Source organism: Ciconia boyciana, chromosome 15 (genome assembly GCF_034638445.1).
Source record: "Ciconia boyciana chromosome 15, ASM3463844v1, whole genome shotgun sequence".
Classification (NCBI taxonomy): domain Eukaryota; kingdom Metazoa; phylum Chordata; class Aves; order Ciconiiformes; family Ciconiidae; genus Ciconia; species Ciconia boyciana.
In genome coordinates this window covers 10,560,312-10,581,026 of record NC_132948.1, presented here as the reverse complement: position 1 = coordinate 10,581,026, position 20,715 = coordinate 10,560,312, and the positions used below count along the sequence as shown (strand labels likewise).

General features: G+C 57.5%; 1 protein-coding gene across 15 annotated transcripts in view; it reads left to right on the top strand.

Moving 5' to 3' along the window:
* Positions 1-20,715, top strand: part of NCOR2 (nuclear receptor corepressor 2) — a 257,644-nt gene that overhangs the window by 206,060 nt on the left and 30,869 nt on the right. For all 15 annotated transcript variants that reach the window (XM_072880181.1, XM_072880177.1, XM_072880178.1 and 12 more), the window contains 5 exons: positions 1,529-1,671; positions 7,189-7,336; positions 9,782-10,337; positions 15,723-15,843; positions 16,823-17,060. In XM_072880181.1, the coding sequence (XP_072736282.1) occupies positions 1,529-1,671; positions 7,189-7,336; positions 9,782-10,337; positions 15,723-15,843; positions 16,823-17,060 (1,206 nt within the window). The remainder of the gene's footprint in view (positions 1-1,528; positions 1,672-7,188; positions 7,337-9,781; positions 10,338-15,722; positions 15,844-16,822; positions 17,061-20,715) is intronic.

The following is a 20,715-nucleotide window of genomic DNA, read 5'->3' as shown; positions in this document are numbered from 1 at the left end:
TGGCCGGAGGCGCGTCCCTCGGGCCCTGATTGCGTGTGGCTGCGCTGTCAGTCCGTCCCAGGGAGGTTTGTTGTTGGGCTGAAGCAGAAGTTGGGCTGGCACTTAGGTCCAGGCTGGGGCTCGGAGGTGACACGTGGCAGCAGCGTGGCTGAAGGCTGGCATCAGGGCTGGGGCACAGCTGCCACGGCTCCTGGGCACAAGCGGGGCCACGCACGGGAGCCCTAACGTGGGACTCGCTGCAGTCCCGAGCCCCGCAGCATCAGAGCAGCCAGGGAGGGGTTTGGGGATGGAGGACAGAGATGCCCAGGCAGTGCCCGTTCCCAGGCACTGTGGATGGTGGCTTCTGGGCAGAAAAACCCCTAACAAAAGAGGAGGACGCCCTCAGCAGGTTCATTCCCTGCTGGTTTTCGTCTTGAAGTCACCTTTTGTGGCAGTACCGTGCCCCTGGGCTCATAGTCTCTCAGTCCTGCAGCGTACACAGGGTGCAGGGGAGGGCCTGGGGAGCTGTTGGCTTGATGGTGGCATCATGTGGGCAGCCAGACTGGCACGACCCAGCTCGGCCGGCAGCATCCCGCAGGCTGGTGGAAGCTCCAGTCCCACCAGCCACCACGGGAAGGACCAGCCACACACCGGGAAGGATTGCAGGCAGCAAGGCTTTATTTCCCAGAAAGCCTGGATGGTCCTTGCCCAGGTCACCTCCAGGAGCCTGGCATGGAGGGAGCAGGGTGCCGCTGCACTGCTGGGCTGCGGTTGTGACTTTGACCTCCAGCTGCGGGGCCCAGACACCCCTGCAGAGACCGCAAGGACACGGGGTGCTGACTCGCTCCTTCCTCTTCCTCCTCCTCCTCCACCCTGCTGGGTTGCCCCAGCGCTGGCAGGAGCCCCGTGCTTGGGTGGCACCATCTGGGCAGGATTGCCAGCCCTTGGCATGGTGCCTGACCTGAGAAGCTGCTTTTGCTCATGAGCCTGCGATCAGCACTAATCCCCTGGCACGCCTCTTCCCAGCCCGGAACGTCACCTGGGCTTCGCTGCCGCTTCCCTGCCTGGGCTGTTCCTCCCCATCCATAACAGGACTCTGTGCTCCAACCCCTGAACTGCCTTGTCACCCCGGTCAAAGTCATCACTGGGGCACAGGAGGGTGGGAAGAGCCTTTGCTTTGTGGTTGGGACCGAGAGCTGCTGCCCCAAGTTCTCCTGGGCACGGCAACACCTCCTGCAACCGTCCCAAAGGGAAGAGAGCAACCGCTCACCCTCCTGACTGCCCGGCGGCTGGCCGAGACGTGGCTGTGGGATGTGTTTTGTTCCGGAGGCGGTCAGCATAGTGCCTTTTTTCCCCTTGGAAAGAAAAACAGGCTCTCATAGGTCATCCCCTGGCCTAGGAAGCCTTGCAGACGGGTGCTAGTGACCATATTGTTCCTGTGGAGTTTGGCTTGCGCAGAGGATGTTTCCCATCCTGCGTGGATAATGCTGCCCTTGTGCGAGCGTATCTGGTGTTAAACCCTTCTCCTTTTTCCCTCCTGTGACCACAGGTCTCCTTGAGCATGGGAGGAACTGGTCGGCCATTGCCAGGATGGTGGGCTCCAAGACCGTGTCGCAGTGCAAAAACTTCTACTTCAACTACAAGAAGAGGCAGAACCTGGATGAGATCCTACAGCAGCACAAACTGAAAATGGTGAGAGCCCCTTCTCAGCCCGCACCCGTAGACACTTCCCAGCAAGTGCTTGCGTGCTTCCCACAGCCAAGCAGGGTCTTTATCATCTCGGAGTGAAAGCTCTGGGGACTGGGGAGCGGGAAGCAGTGCAGGAAAGGGTTGTCCACCCGTCTGGCCCCGGGAGGTCTGGAGGAGGGGAAGCTGCTGTGTGGGAGATGCCTGGGTGCCCGGAGTGTGGCTGGTACACGGGGAGATAAGGAGCAGAAGGAGGAGCCGGGGCTGTGGTGAGTTGGGCAGGACGAGAGCTCGGTCCTGGCTGCACGCATCCTTCGATGCCGGCGAGGCTGGTGCTGTTCCACGCTGGGGAGTGGAGAGCCCCATTGGGCACTGCAGCTCTGTGCCTTGCAGGCACCTGGTGAACTGTCAGTTTGCCCCAAAGAATTGCAGGGGTTTAGGACAACGCGAGGAAAGGCTGGTCCTGACATGGACGTCGGTTGTCTTTGGGGCTGCGAGCAGATGCGCGCGTCTCTCCGTGCCTCAGTTTCCCCATCAGAAGGGGCTAATGCTGCTTCTTTTCTGGCATGCGGTGCAGGGTGTGAATGAAGTGCAGCTTGTTCAGCGTTCTGGAGATAGGACGGACTGCTAAGAGCAACTAAGGATTATAATTATTTCATTTGTAGAGTATCCTGGGGTTCCCAGTTTCTAGCTAATAGAATTCACATGGCTAAACCCCCAAGGGGTGCTTTGAAAATGCAAAGGACAATGTTCAATGCAGGAATCTCTCCAAGCAAGCTATTACAGCAAGAGTAAAAAGAAAGACAGGAAAACATTCAGTGACTCACCCAGGAATTTAATATCCTAGTCAGTCTATAGGAATGAGAGAAAGAGAAGACATCAGTGATTCTTTTTTATTAATCCTCTATGCACAGAGACACTCCTGTGTTCCCATGTTTCACCAAATTGTTTTTAGGAAAAAAGCAAACAAACTATATAAAAGACTCCAAAAACAATATAAAGACTGGAATGAAATGTGCATCAAGCCCTCCAAATATAAAATGTTACATTATAAAGATATCATTGTTCATTACTGGGGAGAATCTGAAATAAGATCATACAGCTTAGCTGGCAGTGGAGCCGGTGTATATTAATTTACTCTGCTTCCTAATGTTTCAGAAATTATATCACGGAAGTGTTTTTCTGCAGAACCACATTTTTCCCTGCATCCGTCCCTCCAAGGCAGCCGCTAGACTTCTCCAGTCTAATTGCTCACTCTCACTTGCAGTTTATATCAGCATCATCATTTTATTTTTTGAGCATTGGAGGCTATGGGATTCAGTTGTGGAGAAGAACAATGAACGTTCAGCTGTTATTTATTGTGCTCTATTGTTTTGTGGCAACAGCAGATGCCAGAAAGCTGAATAAAATAAAAGAACAACTGAGATTAAATTGCCATAGACCTTCCTTCCTGACTCCTAAATATATTCACAAGCAAACCGAGCCTCCTAACCTCATCCTATACCCAGTAGTCAGGCGTGACCTCTGCGGAGGAAGCACGTGGCGAGGCAGCGTGGCATCGCCTAGTTTTGCCATGACATCCCCAGATTATTCCCCGACCTCGCCGCCAACAGCTATTGCTGATCATGTGTGGGGAAACACAGTGGCTCTGCTTTTCTTCCTCTTGCTTAATGAGACTAAACTTAATTAGCAGATCTTACTCGTTTCCCAAATGAGGCTCGTTAATATGGTAGCCTCCTCTTCCAAATAGGTGTGACACTGGGTTTCAGCAGCATGCAGGTGCCTCGGAGGAGCTGCGGGGATGAGCAGGTGGCAGTGACTGGTGTAGGATGGAAGCAGAGCCTGGCAAGGTCCCTCCGTCCCTGAAACGTGGCATGGAGCAGGATGTCCCCACTCCCCGTGCTGGGACAGTGCTGGGTGGGATGGGGCCGGGCGTTTTGGCAGCCCCTTGTCCCCTTGTGTGCTGAACCCTGGCTGGCCAGAGCCAGGGGAGCTTTGGGGATGGGGGGACCCTCCCTCTGGGCATCCAGGGAGCATCCAGCGTTAGGAAGGAGAAGGGTTTGGGTTGCAACAGGCAAAGGTGTCTGGCACGGCGACGCTCCTTTTCCACTTCTCCAGAGCCCGCGTGGTCCGTACACTCCCACGTGCTGTGTTTGGGGGTTTAATGTGAAGACCCACCCTTTTACTGGAGAGGTTCTCCCCTGGGGAGAGGGGCTGGGGAGCTGCATGGGGGCTGCGTCAGCACGCAGAGCCCCATTTCCCCCTCCCCCGAGCTGCTCAGCGCTCACGAGACCCTTCTCCAGCCTGTTCGAGGAGGGGAATCCCACTGCGCTGATGGGGCTGGATGCCGCAGATCCTCCCCCTCCTCCCTCTGCAAGCACCCCATGGATTGGGGTGTCCCTGCCAGCCGGCTGCACTGTGGGACAGGCAGCCTGTTACTGCTGGGGCAGGGTCAGGCCACCTTGAGGCTTCGCTTTATCTGTCCTGCTGTGTGTTTTGGCTTGGTTTCGCTGCCGAGCGGCTCGGATGTGTCCCAGGCATCAGCGTCACTTAGCCTTGACCTTCTGCACGCTGCACTCTCTAATCTCGGCATTTAAGGAAAGCAGGGCATTGGGATACGCGGTGTCCTCAGAGCTGCTCTTTTTGTTAGCAGTTGGAGATTAGGCACTGTCTTCACCCGGACCTCTTTGCTGTGTGGTTGTCACTTTGGTCTAGTGACTGCTGGGGCTTGTTTTGGCTTGTGCAGCAAAGATGGGCGAGTTATCCCCTGGGCTGGTGCTGGTCCTGCTTGGAGGACCAGTCTTTTGGACCCCTCCAAGCAATTGCATCTCTGCAATTCCTTGCTTTTTGGGGTGGTGCTGGCTTCGCACAGCAAAGCTGCTCTGGGAGGAGAGCCTGGTGGCCTCTTCTTCAGAAGGGTGAAGAAGTCTACCTTGCCTTGGTGTGCAGAGCCTTGGTCTCGGCATGGGGAACCGAGGCCCTCCTCAGCACGGTGGGCAGAGAGGTCCTGCCTGCGGGATCATCTCTCTGTCCCTTCCCATCACTGCTGGCTGCTCCTGCAGCAGAGCATGGGGGTCCATCTGTGGTTAGCCCTAGTTCTGCTGCCATCTCAAATACGCATCATTACGTCACACCAGTCTGGGACTGCCTGGTCCTGCTCTTAGGACAGGCCGAGGCCACTGCTGATGGGAGGTAACCATGTCGGTAGCGGGGTTTGGAAGCTGTTTTGGCTCTTGCTGCCACATCAGGTGGTGAATGCCAGGAGAGGCCAAATTAGTCAGGACAGCTGCTCTGCCTGCGAGGCAGAAGGCCAGAGAGACGTCACGCCCAAGGGCTGGTGGCATCTCCATCTCCTCCCCCAGGACAGACGGTGCAGGTGAACTTGAGCGGTGGGAGGCAGTGCCCAGCACCCGGGATGGCAGGAGGGGAGGTGGGAGGCTGGGAGTCAGCGTGATGGGGCTGGCTGGGGACCAGGTGCCTGGGAGGACGGCACGGAGGAGCAGGCGTGGAGTGACCCCTTGTGCAGGGTTCGGTGTCCTCGCTGTGCACAGCGTGTCTCCTCAGTGGTCTTGGCCCGGCAGACTGCTCAAGTGGCACCAAGTCCTGGATGCTCCTGCAAAAACACCTGGTGGCAGGTAGAGAGCAGAGACCCCATGGGCTGGGATAGCACAAAATGAGCATCAAAGTGCCCATAGCAAATGGTCCTGGCACCTTCCTGTGGCCTCGCTGGTCATCACTTGGATTAAGAGTACACTGTGACGATGGGAGACACCTGGTCCCAGGCATGGCTCACAGAGACTCTTCCACGTCCGCCGCAGTCATGGTTAGGATCCTGTGTCGGAGGTGGTGGCCCTGTGGCTGCTTCCAGAGGCAGAGCAGAACGGGACCCCTTTCCTGGGCAGGGTGCCAGGAGCAAGACTGCACGAGGGGGCCAGAGCTGTTGGCGTTATAAGAGGCGAGGTGGTGGCCTGAACGTATCTCTAGATGTAGCCAGGATCTGCCGCCTGGATTTCACATCATCTTCCCTAAATACCAGCCGTGGGGACTGCCAGGAGAGGGACCCGCAGTGCCCGCGGGGAGCTCGCTGCTCCGCTCTGCCGGCAGCCGCCGGCCCCCGGGCTCTGGCCAAGTAGGGTGCTGAGGCAGGGGCTGGTTCCCGGCTAATTCCCCAGCGAGGAGCCTGCTCCTGCCCGCGGCTGAGTCACGGACCCGTGAGTAAGAGGCAGAGAAGTCTTTGCCATAGTAACGTCGGCGCTTTGTCACCGCATTAGCGTGATGGGGAACTGCTGCTTCAGACAGAAACGTGTGGTTGCCGAATCGCTGCCGTGGCAGAGGCGCGAACGCTGGCAGCAGCGCTGGGGCATCGCCGCTGCCGCCGGCACGGGGCGAGGGCACCCCAGAGCCCTGCCTTCCTCCCGCTGCGTCTCCGCGCCTTCACAGAGCCCTTTCTCAAGTGCCTTTTTTCCCCTCTCTCCTGCCCAGTTTGATAAAAATAGATTTTGAGCAAGCAGCGTTTCCAAGCAAAAAACAGTTGTATTTATTTGTTTTATCTGGAAGTTTTTTAAGGGATTGAAAAGTTGCGGGGGGGGAAGAGGGGGACCAGCTCTTCCCAGCACAGAGATCCAGCAGCAAAGTTAACGTTTCCACCACGGCTTTATCTTTTCATCCATGTAAATAAACGTCCTACACACGTCATTCATGTGGAGTTTGCAGGGAGAGCCGGAGATGATGGGCCTGTTCCTACTGGTAATATTTACTCAAGCAACAAGAGCAGGAAACAATAGCAAAGCCGAGACTTTTCCTTTAGGTCGGCGGGAGGGAGCAGCTCTCCGCGCCCTCGTGGCTGCGGCACATGCCCCAGTGAGCAGGGACGGGGCTGTCTCGGGGCGGGACGGTGCACCAGGCAGCTCACCTTCGGGATGTCGTGCCGCACGGAGCATCCCCACCGCCCACCGGTGACAGCCTCCCCAGCACGGGAGTCAAAGTCCTTTGGCAGCACCTGCCGTAGGGGACACGAAAGCTGGTGCGTGAAAATGTTGGCTGGGCCATATCTGGGGCGTCAGCTTTGTTATCTGCAGATGAGCGTCAAGCCGCAGCCGCACGCGTTTGTGTAGCTGCAGGTGGTGCCTGGAAATGCGCGGGGACAAACGCATCGCATGCGTGTAATGAGCGGACGCAGGACCACCGGGCTCTTGCCAGCCCTGCACGGGTGACTTCTGCACGCACGTCCCTTGTCCACGCGTCAGTGCCACCCCTCCCGCAGAGGCTCGCTGCCGCCTGGGCCGGAGCTCTGCGTGGAGCCGGGCTGGCCATTGCGCGGTGGTCAAAGTCTTTTGGCCAGGTGAGACCATGCTGCCGGGCTTTCAGCAGGCAAGTCTGGTCCCAAGGACTGATTTTCAGAGGGTTTACCCTGGGGGGCCATGGTGATGATAGCATCCCTCTCGGCCCTTCAGGCAGGACCAGTGCCGTCTGCTCCCCGTCCCTCTGGTCTTTCCTTCTCACCATCCTCTGACTCTTCCCCAGGAGAAAGAGAGGAACGCCAAGAGGAAGAAGAAAAAAGGCACCGCCGTTCAAAACGAAGAAGCCGCCTTCCCTCCCGCAGCCGAGGACGAGGAGATGGAGGTGTCCGGGACGAGCGGCAACGAGGAGGAGATGGCCGAGGAGGCGGAAGGTGAGGCGGGTGGGGAGCTGCGGCAGGGGGGATGTGCTCGGCTCTCCCAGCTTTGCTGCACGTTTGCGGCAGAGGCACCGTGCATAGCCTCCCCGGGGCTGCAAATGTCAGCGCTGGCGGGGGGCCGCGCCTGTCACCCCAAAGCCACACCGAGGTGACGGCATCCTGCAGCGCAAGGCGCTTGTGGCCTTTTGGATGCCTTCGGCTTTCATGCTTGCAAGGAGTGCCCTGGATCGCTGCCCTCCTCCCCGTCTGTCTGGAGGATGTTTATTTTGGGAAGGTCGTGCAATGCAGGAGCTCTGTTACCAGCCGGCCTCTGCCGTGGCTGCCGGGTCGAGGCTGCACGTAAAGGGCTTACCCAGAACTTGGGGTGCTCCCAGCGGCTCCTCCTCGCCCTGGAGGGGAGCAAACCCTTTGGTTTCTGATTTCCATCAGCATGCGCTCACCAGAGCAGCCAGGTTACCGGGGCCTGGCACGCTTGTGTGCTCTTATAAATCACATTTCATGGTGTTTTCCCCCAAAGGGGAGTCCCTGCACGTTTGGCAGGGTTAGATAGCCGCTGCCGCGGGCTCTCGAGGAGCTTATCGTGGGCTCGAGGAGGGATAACCCGCTGAGGTTTGCGTGTGCCCATCCCCGTCCTGTCAGGGCATCGCTGCCGCTGTTGCCCCAGACAGTGGAGCTCGCGCTGCCAGCAAAGGCAGGGGAAGCCGTGGTCTCTCACGGCAAGGCTGGTGTACCTTGGCGGGTCTTTTCCTCCTCCTTTCCCTTTTAAGGCAGTGTTTTCCTCCCTCCCAGCCATACCAAAGAAAGGAAACAACTTGAAAGTGACAATTTTCAGCTATTTATCGCTTAGAAAGCGTGGCAGTGAGTCTGGAGAAAATGTGCATAATTTTCCAACAATAGCCCCATTTGACTTTTGTCAAAGTAATTTAATAACTTAACCAGCACTGCTGGCACCACGCTGGTTCCTGGCCTTAGCACCCAGGCTAATGGGACTCAAAATGGGAAATCTTTTCAAATTGTCGTTGCGAGTGACTCATTACAAGGCAGATTCCAGGTAAATCTTTGTGCGAAGTGATACGTGACTCAGAGGCGCAAAGTAAAAGGTAGTTATTGCTCTTTGTAAGAGTGCCTGAGAGGAAACAAGGTATTTTTGAGATTAGAGATGGATCTCTTGACATGTTCCCAAGCCTTACGCTCCAAGCCTTGTCCCTTGTTCTGGGGTGGGCTGCAGGGCTGAAGAAAGGTGTAAGCAGAGGGGGATGAAATGTCACGGGGGTGTTATGCATGAGACAGCCGCTGGCTCCGGTCTGACATTTGGGGATGCTCAGGCAGTAGCCTGGGGTCAGGGGGCTGTGCGGCCGGCCGGGGATGGGGGGGAAGGACTTGGCGTGGGGGTTACGGTGTAGACCACGGATTCAGCATCCGGAGGGAGTGTGCTGGAGCCTAGAGCTTGGCTGAGCCAGTGGTGGATGTCTCGGCGTGGCATTCAGAGTAGCATCGAGCAGCAGTCGGGGAGACTTTGGCCAAACGCGCTGTTAACCTTGTCCCTGGGCGGGGGACGGGACACCTCACTGCTTGACTGCAAGTGAGTAAAGGCTGGAGAAGGCTGAGATTCCTGATGAGTGTGGCACATTTTCCACATGAGTGTGGATGAATTTTCCTGCCAAGGAAGGATGGATGTGCTCCGACGTACAGCTCTTGGGACACAGTCCCTGTGTTTGTCCAGCGAAGGCTTGGAGGGAACGATCCTCTTCCCAGCCGTAGAAACGATCTCTTGGCAGCACCTCCATCTGCAGTGCTGCATGGATGCTTGTGCTTCCAGCTCGCTTCAAGCCGTTGGTGGCAGATTTGAGAATGATCCTTTCCATGTAATAATTAACCTGTCCAGCAGCACTGCCAGTGCTTTGCTTTCGCCGACCCTGACCTCCTTTCTTTTGCCACTGGCAGCTTAAATAACAACAAACATGTGCAGTGTTTTAGGACGGTCCCAGCTGCCCCGGGGGTGGCAGAGCCAGGGTCATGGGCGACGTAAGTCAGCAAGCAGGGTGCCAGCGAGGTGCCGGGCCCCGGGGGAGCAGAGGTGATCCAGAGCCATGGGTGAGAGGGCGAGGAGGGAGCGGGTCCTGTCCTGCGGATCCAGCCAGCAGCCACGGTTTTCCCTTAAAAGCCAGTCGCTCGGTCTCCAGGCTTTTGGGCATGTGGTTTTGCGTTTGGGTGGGGGTTAACAGTCATCGTGCTGGGCAAGCAAAGAGGTCCCCAGAGCATCCCTTTGCTCAGTAGGCTCTGGATCCGGGGATCCCGGCACAGCTCTCCCAGCCCCGGGATCGTCTCCCCCTCGGAGGAACGAGGGCGTTCTCCTCCCATGGGAAGGGGGCGGAGGCAGCGATATGGGAAGCGAGAATCTCGGGCTGATCCTTATTTTTATTTCTTCCCTTTTCTCAGCTGCAGTAAATAACAGCTCCGACACCGAGAGCATTCCCTCGCCGAGGCCCGAAGCCAAAGAAGGAGGCGAAAACGGGGCCAAGGCACCACCCGGGCCAGGAGGTGACTCCGGCGCAGAACCGGCAGTCAAGTTGGAAGAGGCTCCAACACCCCCCGATGCTCCCCCTGCTCCCCCCGCCAACCCCGCTCCTGCCACCAGCCCTCTGCCAGAGGCAGCTCCCGAGCCACCCAGCAGCGAGGAGAAGGTGCAGGAGGACCTGGTGGTGGACGTGGTGAAAACGGAGGAGCCAGAGGAGAAGGTGAGCGAAGAGCCCTGCAAGAGCGAGGTGAAGAAGGAGGAGAGCGAAGACAGCCAGGAGAAGGACAAGGGGAATGACAAGAAAGCAGAAAGCGGCGTCAGCGGTGGAGGGACAGCAGGGACGGAGGGGACGCCCAAGGCTGAGAAGAAGGACAGCCATAAAGGCAGCAAAGGCCCCGGGGTGAACCCCGACAGCGACTCCAGTGCAACCTGCAGCGCGGACGAGATGGACGAGCAGGATGCTGTGGACAAGAGCAGGTAGGATCGGGGAGAGAGGTGGGCAAGCGGACAGCCCGAGGGCCAGACGAGCATCTCCATTGCATGCCGCAGTGCCCACACGCGCTTTCGTGAGCTCCTTCTTGGGAATATCACTGCTCAGGCGCTCCCCTAGGCGAAGGGACGTGCCCGACTGTGTCCCCACGTGGCTCTGACCCTTTGGCCATCACTTGCAGAGGGGCCGTGACACAACGGGCAGTGCCATGTCCCAACATACAGGTGCTACTGGGCAATGGCCGCGGGCAGGTGTTGGGTGCAGAGCCTCTGCGTCTGCTGGCCGCAGCCCATCTGGGTGATGCAATGGAGCGGGACATGCCCTCGGGGACAGCAGAGTTGTGCAGAGGCACAGGCTGGTGTGCCAGCATCCGGGGTTGGGAACGGTTTCTGTCTGAGTCGGCACTGGCGGGAGAGAAGTCACATCAGGGACGCATTCCCAGTGCAGAGAGGGGGCGAGTTGCTCCCTCGGCGGAGGTGCTGCTTGGATTTGCAGGGGGGAATTATCCGTCCTGGCCGTAAAGGCAGGAGAATGGTGTGGGTTGTGCGAGCTTTCCTGGGGCCATGCCACTGGGTCTTCACCTGAGCCGCTGCGGTCCCAAGCCCTCCACCCACCCCTGGGGCCGGCAGCCGAGGGTGCCGCTGAGCCTTGCTGGGAGGCTCTTAGGACAGGGAGGGGAAACACTGGCCTCCTCCTCGGAGAAACGTACTGTTCCCCTCCTGGCCCTTCCCACAGAGCCCTCCCCACCCAAGAGCCTCACAAATGCGGAGGGGGTTTCCTGGTTTTTAAAGAATATATATGAATACATGTGTCTTTGTAGCGCCGATTTCTCTAATGGCTCCTGCTTCCATCCACGCTGGCTCTGGGGTCAGGAGGGACTTCTGAGCCCGCCCTGCCGTCGCACGTGGGGACGGCAGTCCCTCCCCGCTCCCCACCTCAGAGCTGGGCTGGGATGAGAGGCCGGCATCCCACGTCCTGCATCCAGCGTCCTGCATCCCACATCCCTCCCATGGGCTCGCAGGGGGCAGTTTGGCAGCGAGACGGGTGCTGCCAGGCCGGGTGGGCTGGACGCAGCGCTGTGGACGGGGCTGTTTAAAAAAACCAACCGAGCAAAGCAGCGGGACGAGGCTATAGGGAGCTGTCGTGCATCTCCACCACTCCTAACGGCCTCCGCACTTTCGTGTGATGGACGCAGGAGCCAGTGGGTGAGTGCTGCTCGTGCGGGACCATTCTCCGCGCTGCCTGGCCCCCCGGGGAGCAGCCCCTCTCGCTGCCGAGCAGCTGGAAGCAGTGCTGACGATGCCGAGGGGTGGTGCGGATGCCGCTGGCCCCGACCCCGTGGCAGGGCTGAGGCCTCTTGGCTGCAGTGCTCCTCTCCGGCAGTGGACGGAGTCCAGCACCACCCCTCCCCACCCTCTCCTCCTTCCTAGACGGGAGAAAACCTCCCAGCAAGGGAGAGCGAGGCCAGCGGGGCTGCGCTCCTCAAGTTTAACATTAACCCGACCGAAAACAGGACAGCAGTGACTTGTACCGACTTCCCAGCAGCAAAGGGGCAAGTCGTCTTGGGAACGACTTTTTCATCCCCGGCTCCTCGCTGAGTCAGCGCCTATCTCTCTTGTCAAACAGTTACCAGCTTCCAGGAATATTAAACATTAAACAGGCATCCCGCAGCTCCTGGGCCACTCCTCTTATCCGGTGCGGTGGTGAAGCGCGGGTGATAGCAGAGCCTGCCGGCATGGGAAAGCTGCAGCCGATGTCGGCTCCTGGCACTGCCCAGCCTGGGAGCCCCAGGAGCGCCCACGGGGCCGGTCTGCAGCCGGATCGGAGGCTTCGGCACCGTCGTGCTCGCAGCAGGGACTCTGTGCCCTTCCCTACACTGTAGCACTGCTCCCTTGCATTTCCCACCAGCCAAGGGCTGCTCGCTCGCAGGCGGTTACTGCAGCCCCGCTGTTGCAGCGTGACTTGCGATGAGCAGGACGAGGCTGCTGAGATGCCGCGTGAGCCGCCCCGTCACCGCATCACCCGATGCTCGCCCGCCCACCCAGCCCCGGCGGGGCGTGGGTGCTCTTCCCTGCGCTTGTAAAAGCACCGAGCTGTCCGCGGCATCTCCCAGAAGGGGACGGAGGGTGGCTGGGGTGTCCCCGCAGCGAGAGGGAAGGGGTGCAGGGTTGGCGTGAGACGTAGGGGCACGCTTTCTTAGGTCCTCCTGTGGTTCGCACTAGCAAAGACAAGTCCGGGATAAGGAATCGCAGCCTTAGCTCATCAAAGCTGAAGAAGGTGGCTAATTGTCTGTGGTTCCATACCGCGTGTGCTGCAAGAGGGCTGCTGCTAGAGCTGTCAGTGCTGCGGTTCAGCGGGAGGTCACGCCAGATGGGAGCGCGTGAGGGAGGCCATGCGCAGTCACCCGCTGCAGACCTGCAGCGCAGAGAGGAGACACCTGCCCGTAAGCATTGCACCGAGCCGCCCCTGCGCTGCGCGTCCCGGTCGCCGGCTCAGCTGTAGGTGCGAGGGCTGTGCCAGGCCAGCGCCGCGTCGCTCCCGTGGCCCTGGCTCGGGAGAGCTTGCCGGGGAAATCTGGTAGCCGTCACCTTTGCGCAACCACTGCGTGTGCAAGGAATTGCGTTTGGCTGGGTCACGTATCAGTGTGTTGGCTCATCTGGCGATGAGACTGGTCCCCGTCTCCATGGCAGAAGGTGAAGGAGTTTGGGGAACGCAGTGTCCTGGTCACCCCCAAAGCTTCGTGCCTGGGAGGGGCCATTTCCACACTGCTGAGGCTGAGCCGTGTGCATGCCGACCCCTTCCTGCTCAAATCCTTTTCCCATCCCTCCCAACACCATTACCCCTGGTTAGGGACTGGTGGTTGGTTTGGGAGGCCCCGGGCTGGCAGCGGGTGGATACGAGATGCTGAGGGTTGTTCATCCGGTGACTTCCAGAGCAAAGCACCTAAACCAGCCCTGTGTCCAGCGCAAGATCTGCTGGGAGGGAGATAATAAATGATGCAATTTGCATAATGTTGAATTTCATACTGACTCTGGCTTCCTAAGCGTTAGGATCCTGGAGGGCTTTAGGAAACCCAAGGATCTTAAGTGTGCTTAAAGGGACCTTAAAGGTGCTTAAATGCTTCTCTGCAGGTGCCACAAGTGCACGGGGTGGCTGCTGGGGCGGTTGCTCTGCCGGGGGCTGCCAGGGCTGGCAGGACCCTGCTTGCTGGTCAGGCTTGCCAGTCTCTGGAAAACTGGGCTGTTTAGCTATGTGTCCTGCAAGAATCCCTGCTGAGGAGGAGAGCGGTGCTGAGCACAACCGCGGCTGCTGAGATCTGTCCCACGCCACTAGCAGTGACAGTGACATGGAGCTGGGCCAGTGCTCCCAGGTCTGTCACCTCCTGGCGAGCACCAGGACCCGTCTCAGCCTGGGGGTGACGCGTTGCCGGCCTGGCAGCGCTGGCGTTGGGGGTGAAGTGGCAGGAGAGGAGCTGATCGCAGGCACCGGGAGCTGAGGCGGTGTGGGGCTGGCAGCCTGCGCTGGCTGCCCTGCCTCCTAGATAAGGCTTGCCCAGAAAAAATGTGACCTTTTTTAAAAATAATAAAAAGAAAGATTGGCTTCTTTTGGGCAAAGTCAGAGCCCAAAGTGCTGGGGGAGTGGGGCCAGGGCTGCAGAGTGTGCTGCGAACACGGCGTCTCTGCAGCTTGGCAGCCCAAGAAGAGCAGTGCTGCAGCTCAGCATGGCGTTGAGGTCTGGGGAGCAAGTGCCGGGTCCCTTGTCCCCAGCCATGTGTCTCAGCAGCCTTTGGGGCGTTGCATCCTGCCGGGAGCCCCATTCTTCCACAGCCTGACTTCCCAACACCCATGCGGCTCCATGGGCAGACATCGTTGTGATTATTCAGGGAGCAGCCGAGATCTGTTGCCCCTCGCCTGGTCTCCCCTGGGTGCCTAACCGGAGCACCCCAGTCCCAATCCGGAGGTGGGTCCCCTTCCATTCCGATGTCAGGCACTGCACAGAGCGAGGGCTGGGGTGGTCCCGGCACCGTGATGAGTTTATTCCCTGCACATGGCCCCGCCACGCTTGTTTATTCATCCAAGGGTGAGCATGGGATGACCTTGAAATTTATAGGCTGAAGAGAACAGTGAAATAACAGCTAAAATAAACAGATCAAGCTGTAAAGCTTGAAAACTATGAACTGGCTTCAACAAATTGGAGTTGGGAGGGAGAGAAAGCAGAGATGGCCTGGAGAAACGTGGTCCCCGGGGTCTCGGCACAGGCTCAGGAGCTGGACACACAGAGGGCTTGACCCATGGGCTTCGCATGCCTCCATCCCCATCCCATTTCGGTGGCACTAGGGAGATGCCCACCTCTCGCCATTTGCACAGGGGCTTGGCGCGGCCGTCTGAATGTCTACCAGGCAACTCATACAGCCAAGGGGAAGAGCAAATGGAGAGGGCGCAGGGCTGCACAGCCGCTGGGCTGAACACCAAATCCCATCCAAATCCAGCCTCTCATCTTTCCAGTGATCCGAGCGCCTCGGCTGCGTGCAGGTGGTTGCTTGCCCAGGCTTTAGCACCTTGACAAAAGACAGTCCTTGAAGAGGAGCATGAGGTTGATCCCAAGTGCTGGGCGAGCACCACGTGTGAGCTCTGGAGAGTGGCGAGATGCCCAAATGAAATCTGAACTGGTTGCCCTGCTCTGTAACTCCCGGCTCCAGGCTCCAGTTCTCCCTCAGGTTTATTCTGGACAACAGAAATTCCTAGAAATAGTTAGCGTAGGGGATGAGGGAAAGAGGGCTCGAGAGCCTGTTGAGCTGGACGTAATGGTCTCGTTTGAGCATGGAGCCCCGTGGGGGTGGTCTTCTCTGGAAAGCAGGATTTGAATCCCATCCCACTCTCTGCCTCCCCTCATCACGTGGCAAAGCTGCCCCGGATGCTATCCGGGCATTGCTGGGCCGGGCTGCGTTCCCCATGTGCCTGCCCTCGTAGACCAAAATGACCCGGGAGTGGCTGCAGCCCACCATGGTCAAGGCTGAGACACCTCCCCAGCAGCTGCGGGTCCCCTGTGCTTTGGGCAGCGCAGCAGGTTTTCCTGGTGAGCAACCTCCTGTCGGACCAGCATCCTCAGAGTGGATCTTTGGAGTGGTAGTTGCCATCTAAACAGGTCTGGGGCCAGGGCAGCAGCTTGCAAGGCTGGAAGCCCCAGTGCATGATGTGTTCAAGAGCCTGGATTCCCAGCAGCGAGCAGTGGTCCAGCGCGCTCCTCTCTGATGAAGATTATGTCCCCTAGGCTCGGCAGCATAAAACGGAGGGGTGCAGGATGTGGGGGAGTGCTGGGATGTGGAGCTTGCCCATGGCATTGCCCGGCTGACGTGCGTGTTTTGTGTCCAGGTTGCTGTCCCCCCGGCCCAGCCTGCTCAACACCGCCAGCGATGCCCGGCTGAACTCCTCACCACAGAAGCCGCTGGACCTGAAGCAGCTGAAGCAGCGTGCCGCTGCCATCCCTCCCATCGTGAGTACCCCACCAGAGCGGGCCGGGACTGAGAGCGCGGCACGTGCCTCGTGCATGCTCTTGCACTGGGCTGCGTCCCCTGCGTGGCATGCGTCAGGGTTGCAAGGATGCGCTCGTCCCTGTGGATGGCCGAGCTGGTGGTCTGCAGAGAGCTGTGCCTGGGCAGTGCGAGCTCGCCAGCAGGCAAGGTGCTCTCTGTGCAGAGTGTGTTCCCAGCTGCTGGAGCAACTCTGCCAGCAGCGTTTGGATGTCCCTAGAGCTCTTATCAGACAGTTGTGGGAGGTCCGGACAGAAAAAGCTTCTCATTGCCACATGACTGCTGCCTCCCGTTGCTTTAAAAAGCAAGTGTGCACCTTCCCAGCCCTGTGTTTCTCTTCATCTCATGTGTTTGAAGGATACCACATAAGAAGCATTTATGCTTTTCCTCATCCAGAAGCTCTGCTTGGTCCCCCTTTTTGGCTACCCAGTAGCCCTGTACTGAAAGAACACATATTCTCCGAGGCTGGTGGTTCCTCCTGGTGCAATGGCTTGGGCTGTGACAAAAAGCACCCTGGTATCTCCAGGGTCCACACCAGAGGAGCAGCATCGCAGGGCAGCAGGGAGGAAATCCCTGCTTTTGGGTTTTGGGTACTCGGGGAGGACCCGTTCCTGATGCTCTTTCAGTTTCCCATGTTACAGCTTAAGATGTGGCTGCTGTAATGTGACTTCTGGCAAAAGCTACAAGCACTTAACTATAGATTAGAGGTTTTAAACAAGGGAAGTCTGAGACTCTCCTATAGTGTCACCGGCACAGAGCTGATACTCTGTTGTGGGCTTTTTTAATCTCCTGTGGCTGGTGAGCTTTGGAGCCTTGTTTGGGCTGGTAAGACTTGCAGTGATAGCGTGGGGCAGGTGCTTCTCCTAACACCTTGATGTCTCCAAGACTGTTATGGATGTCAACAGCACATGGCAATTGTCACCAACTCTTACTGCTTTGCAGATGTCCGAAGGTTTCTCGGAGGGAATATTGCAGAGTGGAAGTGTGAAGCCTCAGGTGCCTCCCCATGCCTTGGCCCTCTACCAGCAGCAGATCACGAAAGCCCATGAGTCTGCCCGTGAGGACATGCCCCCAAGCAAGCTATCGCAGTCCCAGCAGCAGCAGGCTGAGAAGGAGCAGCAGCAGCCAAGCAGCAGTCCCAGGGGAAAGAGCAGGAGCCCCGCTGTTGGCGACAAGGAAGGTAGGAGGGTGCGCACGTCGGTGGGTGTTTATCCGCACAGAAATGCCTGGTGTGTGCAGCTGGACGCAGCCGGCAGCTTTCCTCCTCTTAGGTGAAAGCTTGCTTCAACCCTTGAAAGCTCTTTAATAGCATCTTGAAGCAGGACCAGAGAGGCATGGCTAATTTCCCATGTTCATTAGACAGTACATCATGTCTCATTGAGCCTACAGCAAACACCGGGCCAGTGTCGAGCGCTGAGGAGGTGAAGATTGCCTTTATTAGCATCTCTGCCATTCACTTGAGAGCAAAGGGGCCTGGAGGCATGCCAGGGCTCTGGGTACAATGGCTCTTTTCTACCTTGCTGGCTTTCTATAAAGAATGCTTTTAATGCTCAGCGGGGACCATTATTTCATTTAAAATCAATGCTAATACTGTGACTCGCAGTCCAAAGGTTCCTGTAAAGATTCCCAGTGCTTTCTCCCTGGAATAGCTCTGATGTGGTTTGGCTGCCTAATGAGCAATTCAGAGTTTCCCACCGTAGAGCATCTGAAGTGTTATTAGCTTGAGCACCTGGGGATCAAGGTTAGGGAGAGACGGGAAGTACTGATGAGACTATCCTCTAAATGTGTTTTTAATCTGAGTGTCAGAGTCTGTTCCAGTTCAGAGTCTGCGTCCCTGCCCCTCGTAGCCAGCCTGCGGTTCAGTTGCGTGTGAAGATGAGATGCTGTGGCACAATCAGGGGAGCAGGGAGGTCAGGCTGGGTGGGTGCGATGTCCCCCAGTGCTGGATCCTGCACGGGGATGGGTGCAGCTGCAAAAATTACCTGCTTATGCATGGAAATGGAAGGTGGATGAGACTACACTGACAAGGCGGATCTGCACTGGACCTGGGCTGTGATCTTTGCTGGAAAATCGGTGCACTAGCTCACTCTCCGCTAGCCAGGATCTTAGCAGCCTGCTCTGCAGTGTCCAGGCCCAACTATTTATTCTTCAAGCAGTCATGTCCCTCTGGACAGAATGGTGTGCTTGCAAGAAGAGTTGGTTGGTGGCACTTGGCCACATTTTTTTTAAACAACAAGTAGCACCATGTATGCATCACACCTCCAGAATGCTTTGCATGTAAGTAAGGTGACTGCTCACCTTGAAAGAAAGGGAGTTTGCCCCCAGTCGTCATGTTGCCACCTGTGAAGTCCCGTCTCCAGCTCTGCTCGTGTTTGCTGCCCAGGCAGGACAGTTCCCCTCCAGCTCTCCCTGCTGGCAGTGGGTAATCAGGTTTGATCTCTTCCTGCGCCGTAATCCTGTGCGGATCTGGTCTTGCACAGCTCAGCTTCCTGGTGAGCTGAGTGGCACGGCCAGCGCTCGAACCCGGAACTCTGCATCACTGGCATGCCAGCACTGTGGCTCCAGCGTCCTCCTGGCCGCAGGAGGATGAGGAGGTGAGGCAGACTTGTGTGTGTTAGGTACAAGGCAGGGTTTAGGGGTTGGAGATCAACCACGCCATTCTGTGACCTGTTGACACTATTATTAAATGCAAGGATCTGATACCCAGGTGGATTTTTTGTGGCTTTGTTCTCTACAAAGCGCTAATGATATGAAGCATTTTATTCTCTCCTCTCACACCTCTGTAGTGCTCTGAATCTTCCATGTTAATGAAACTTATTACGCCTCCCTGTACCCCTGCAAACATCTTAGCAGGTCTTGGGCTCCAGCTGTGTGATCTCCAAACCCTGCGTAGCTGTGTATGCGTGCTGGGTACCAGTGTGGGTCTGGGCTGCATGTGGACCCTAGGGAACCATAAGCTGGTCTTCTCTTTTTGTGGTGGGAATGCATCTCCCATTTGAAAACTAGCAGGTCTGTGATGAGGGTCACCTCAAGGGGAGAAATCAAGTCCCTCGTAGCCCTGGTTTCAGTACAGGTATAGACTCAGGCAGCTGCTCAGTGCTGTCTCTGCCTCTTGGAGCACACCCCAGCTGTGGATCAGGGGCTAGAGGGAAGATAGCCAGATAGTTCCGGCAAATCTGTGTACGTCCCTTCCCTCCCCTGCTCTGCGAGGCGTCCCGGTGAAGTGGCAAGCATCCAGACTGCGGGCATCGCGCTGCCACACCACCTCTGCACGGACCTCGTGTCAAACGGGAGAGTCCAGCACAGCCTGCAAAGCCTTCAGGAGAGCAGCCCCGTGCTGCCTCCTAGCAAGGGGCCAGCTCTGCCGGAGCAGGTATTCCTGTTCTTCCCCTGCTCGATAAGAGAGCTTGAACTCTTGCAACCGCTCCAGAGATCCACATCCTTCACGCCGCTCTGGATCCGCTTCAAAGCCAAGTCTTGCACACATCCTGGCCGAGGCGTTGGCTGCCTCGCAGCCACTGGCTGTGGCCGTGTCGGCTTGGAGGGCAGCCAGCCGAGCCGTACCTTCCTGAGCACTGCCCTCCCCTCCCCTGCCTTCCAAAACGAGCTGCTAATCGCGGGGCTGGACAGAGGCAGGCCGCCCTGCCTGGATCTCACCGACAGGCAGACGGATCCCTTTTCCCATTGCCGAGTTGCTGTTGGGCATATCTTTGGTTATCACTCGGCGGTTTGAAAGCCAGCGGTATGTTTTGTGTTGATTTAGTTGTGTTTCATTTGGCCTTTGTAGGCGACGGGGAGCCAAGAGCATTAATTTGGATGACGGATCATATAAACTCTGACTCCTTCGCTCCCATTCCAGGGGCTTGATAAACGGTAATAGGAACTCTCTCTTCCCCGCGTAAGTGCTGTTTTATCAAAAGCTGGCTGAGTTACAGCCACCCTGTAATGCGGGGGCAATTAGGAACTGGCCGCATTTCACAGGCTGGAGAGGCACGCAGGGGAGGGGACGGCTCCCGCGGGGAGGGGAGGAGGACGGGGCTCTCCAAGAGCCATCCAGGGTGCACGTAGCCTTGGCTGACAGTGCCTTGGCATTGGAGAGCATCTTCAGCTGGGACATCCCAACGCCGTTCACCCCCACGTGAGCAGAGTTGAGCGGGGCTGAGCTGGAGGGGAGAAAATCAGGGAGCGCGGATGTCCTAGGGACTCTGTCGGTCTGGAGGACGTGCCTGGGTTACCCCGTGATGGCAGGACGAAGGGATCCTCTCTGGGATCCAGCGTGGGGAGAGAAGAGGCTGTAGCCGAGGTCCGGCCCCACCAGGCTGCAGAAGTGTGTCTGCCTGGACACCTCTGCCTGCCGATAATGAATTTCTTTGCTCACTGAAGGGGACAAGAATAATCTCCCAGCTTCTGAGTACACTGAGCATTAATAATGATAATGCAGTAAAGCCTCATTAAATTGGGCCTCTGATAATCTACTTGCCCTATTATTAGGCTTAGCAGGATTCAGGCATCTATTTTTATCAAAAATTGATGGTTAAAGACTGGGTTCATTTGTGATTGCTATTGTTTACTGCCCAGTTTCTAATTTCTGGTCAATGCGGACGTTATGCAGGTGGGTCTGGGGAAGAAGGGCAGTGCAAAATTAAGTGTTTATCGATTACAAGCAAATCCTACCAAACCTGCCTGTAATCCATCCAGAAAAGGCTGTCTCATCTGTCTGCTCAGCAAAGCGTGAGGATGCACTTGGGATGGAGCTGATGCAGGTGAAGCCCCTCTTTTCCCTGGCACCCTGCAGAGCATGGCAGGGTTCAGGCATCCCCAGGCACTTCTTGGCC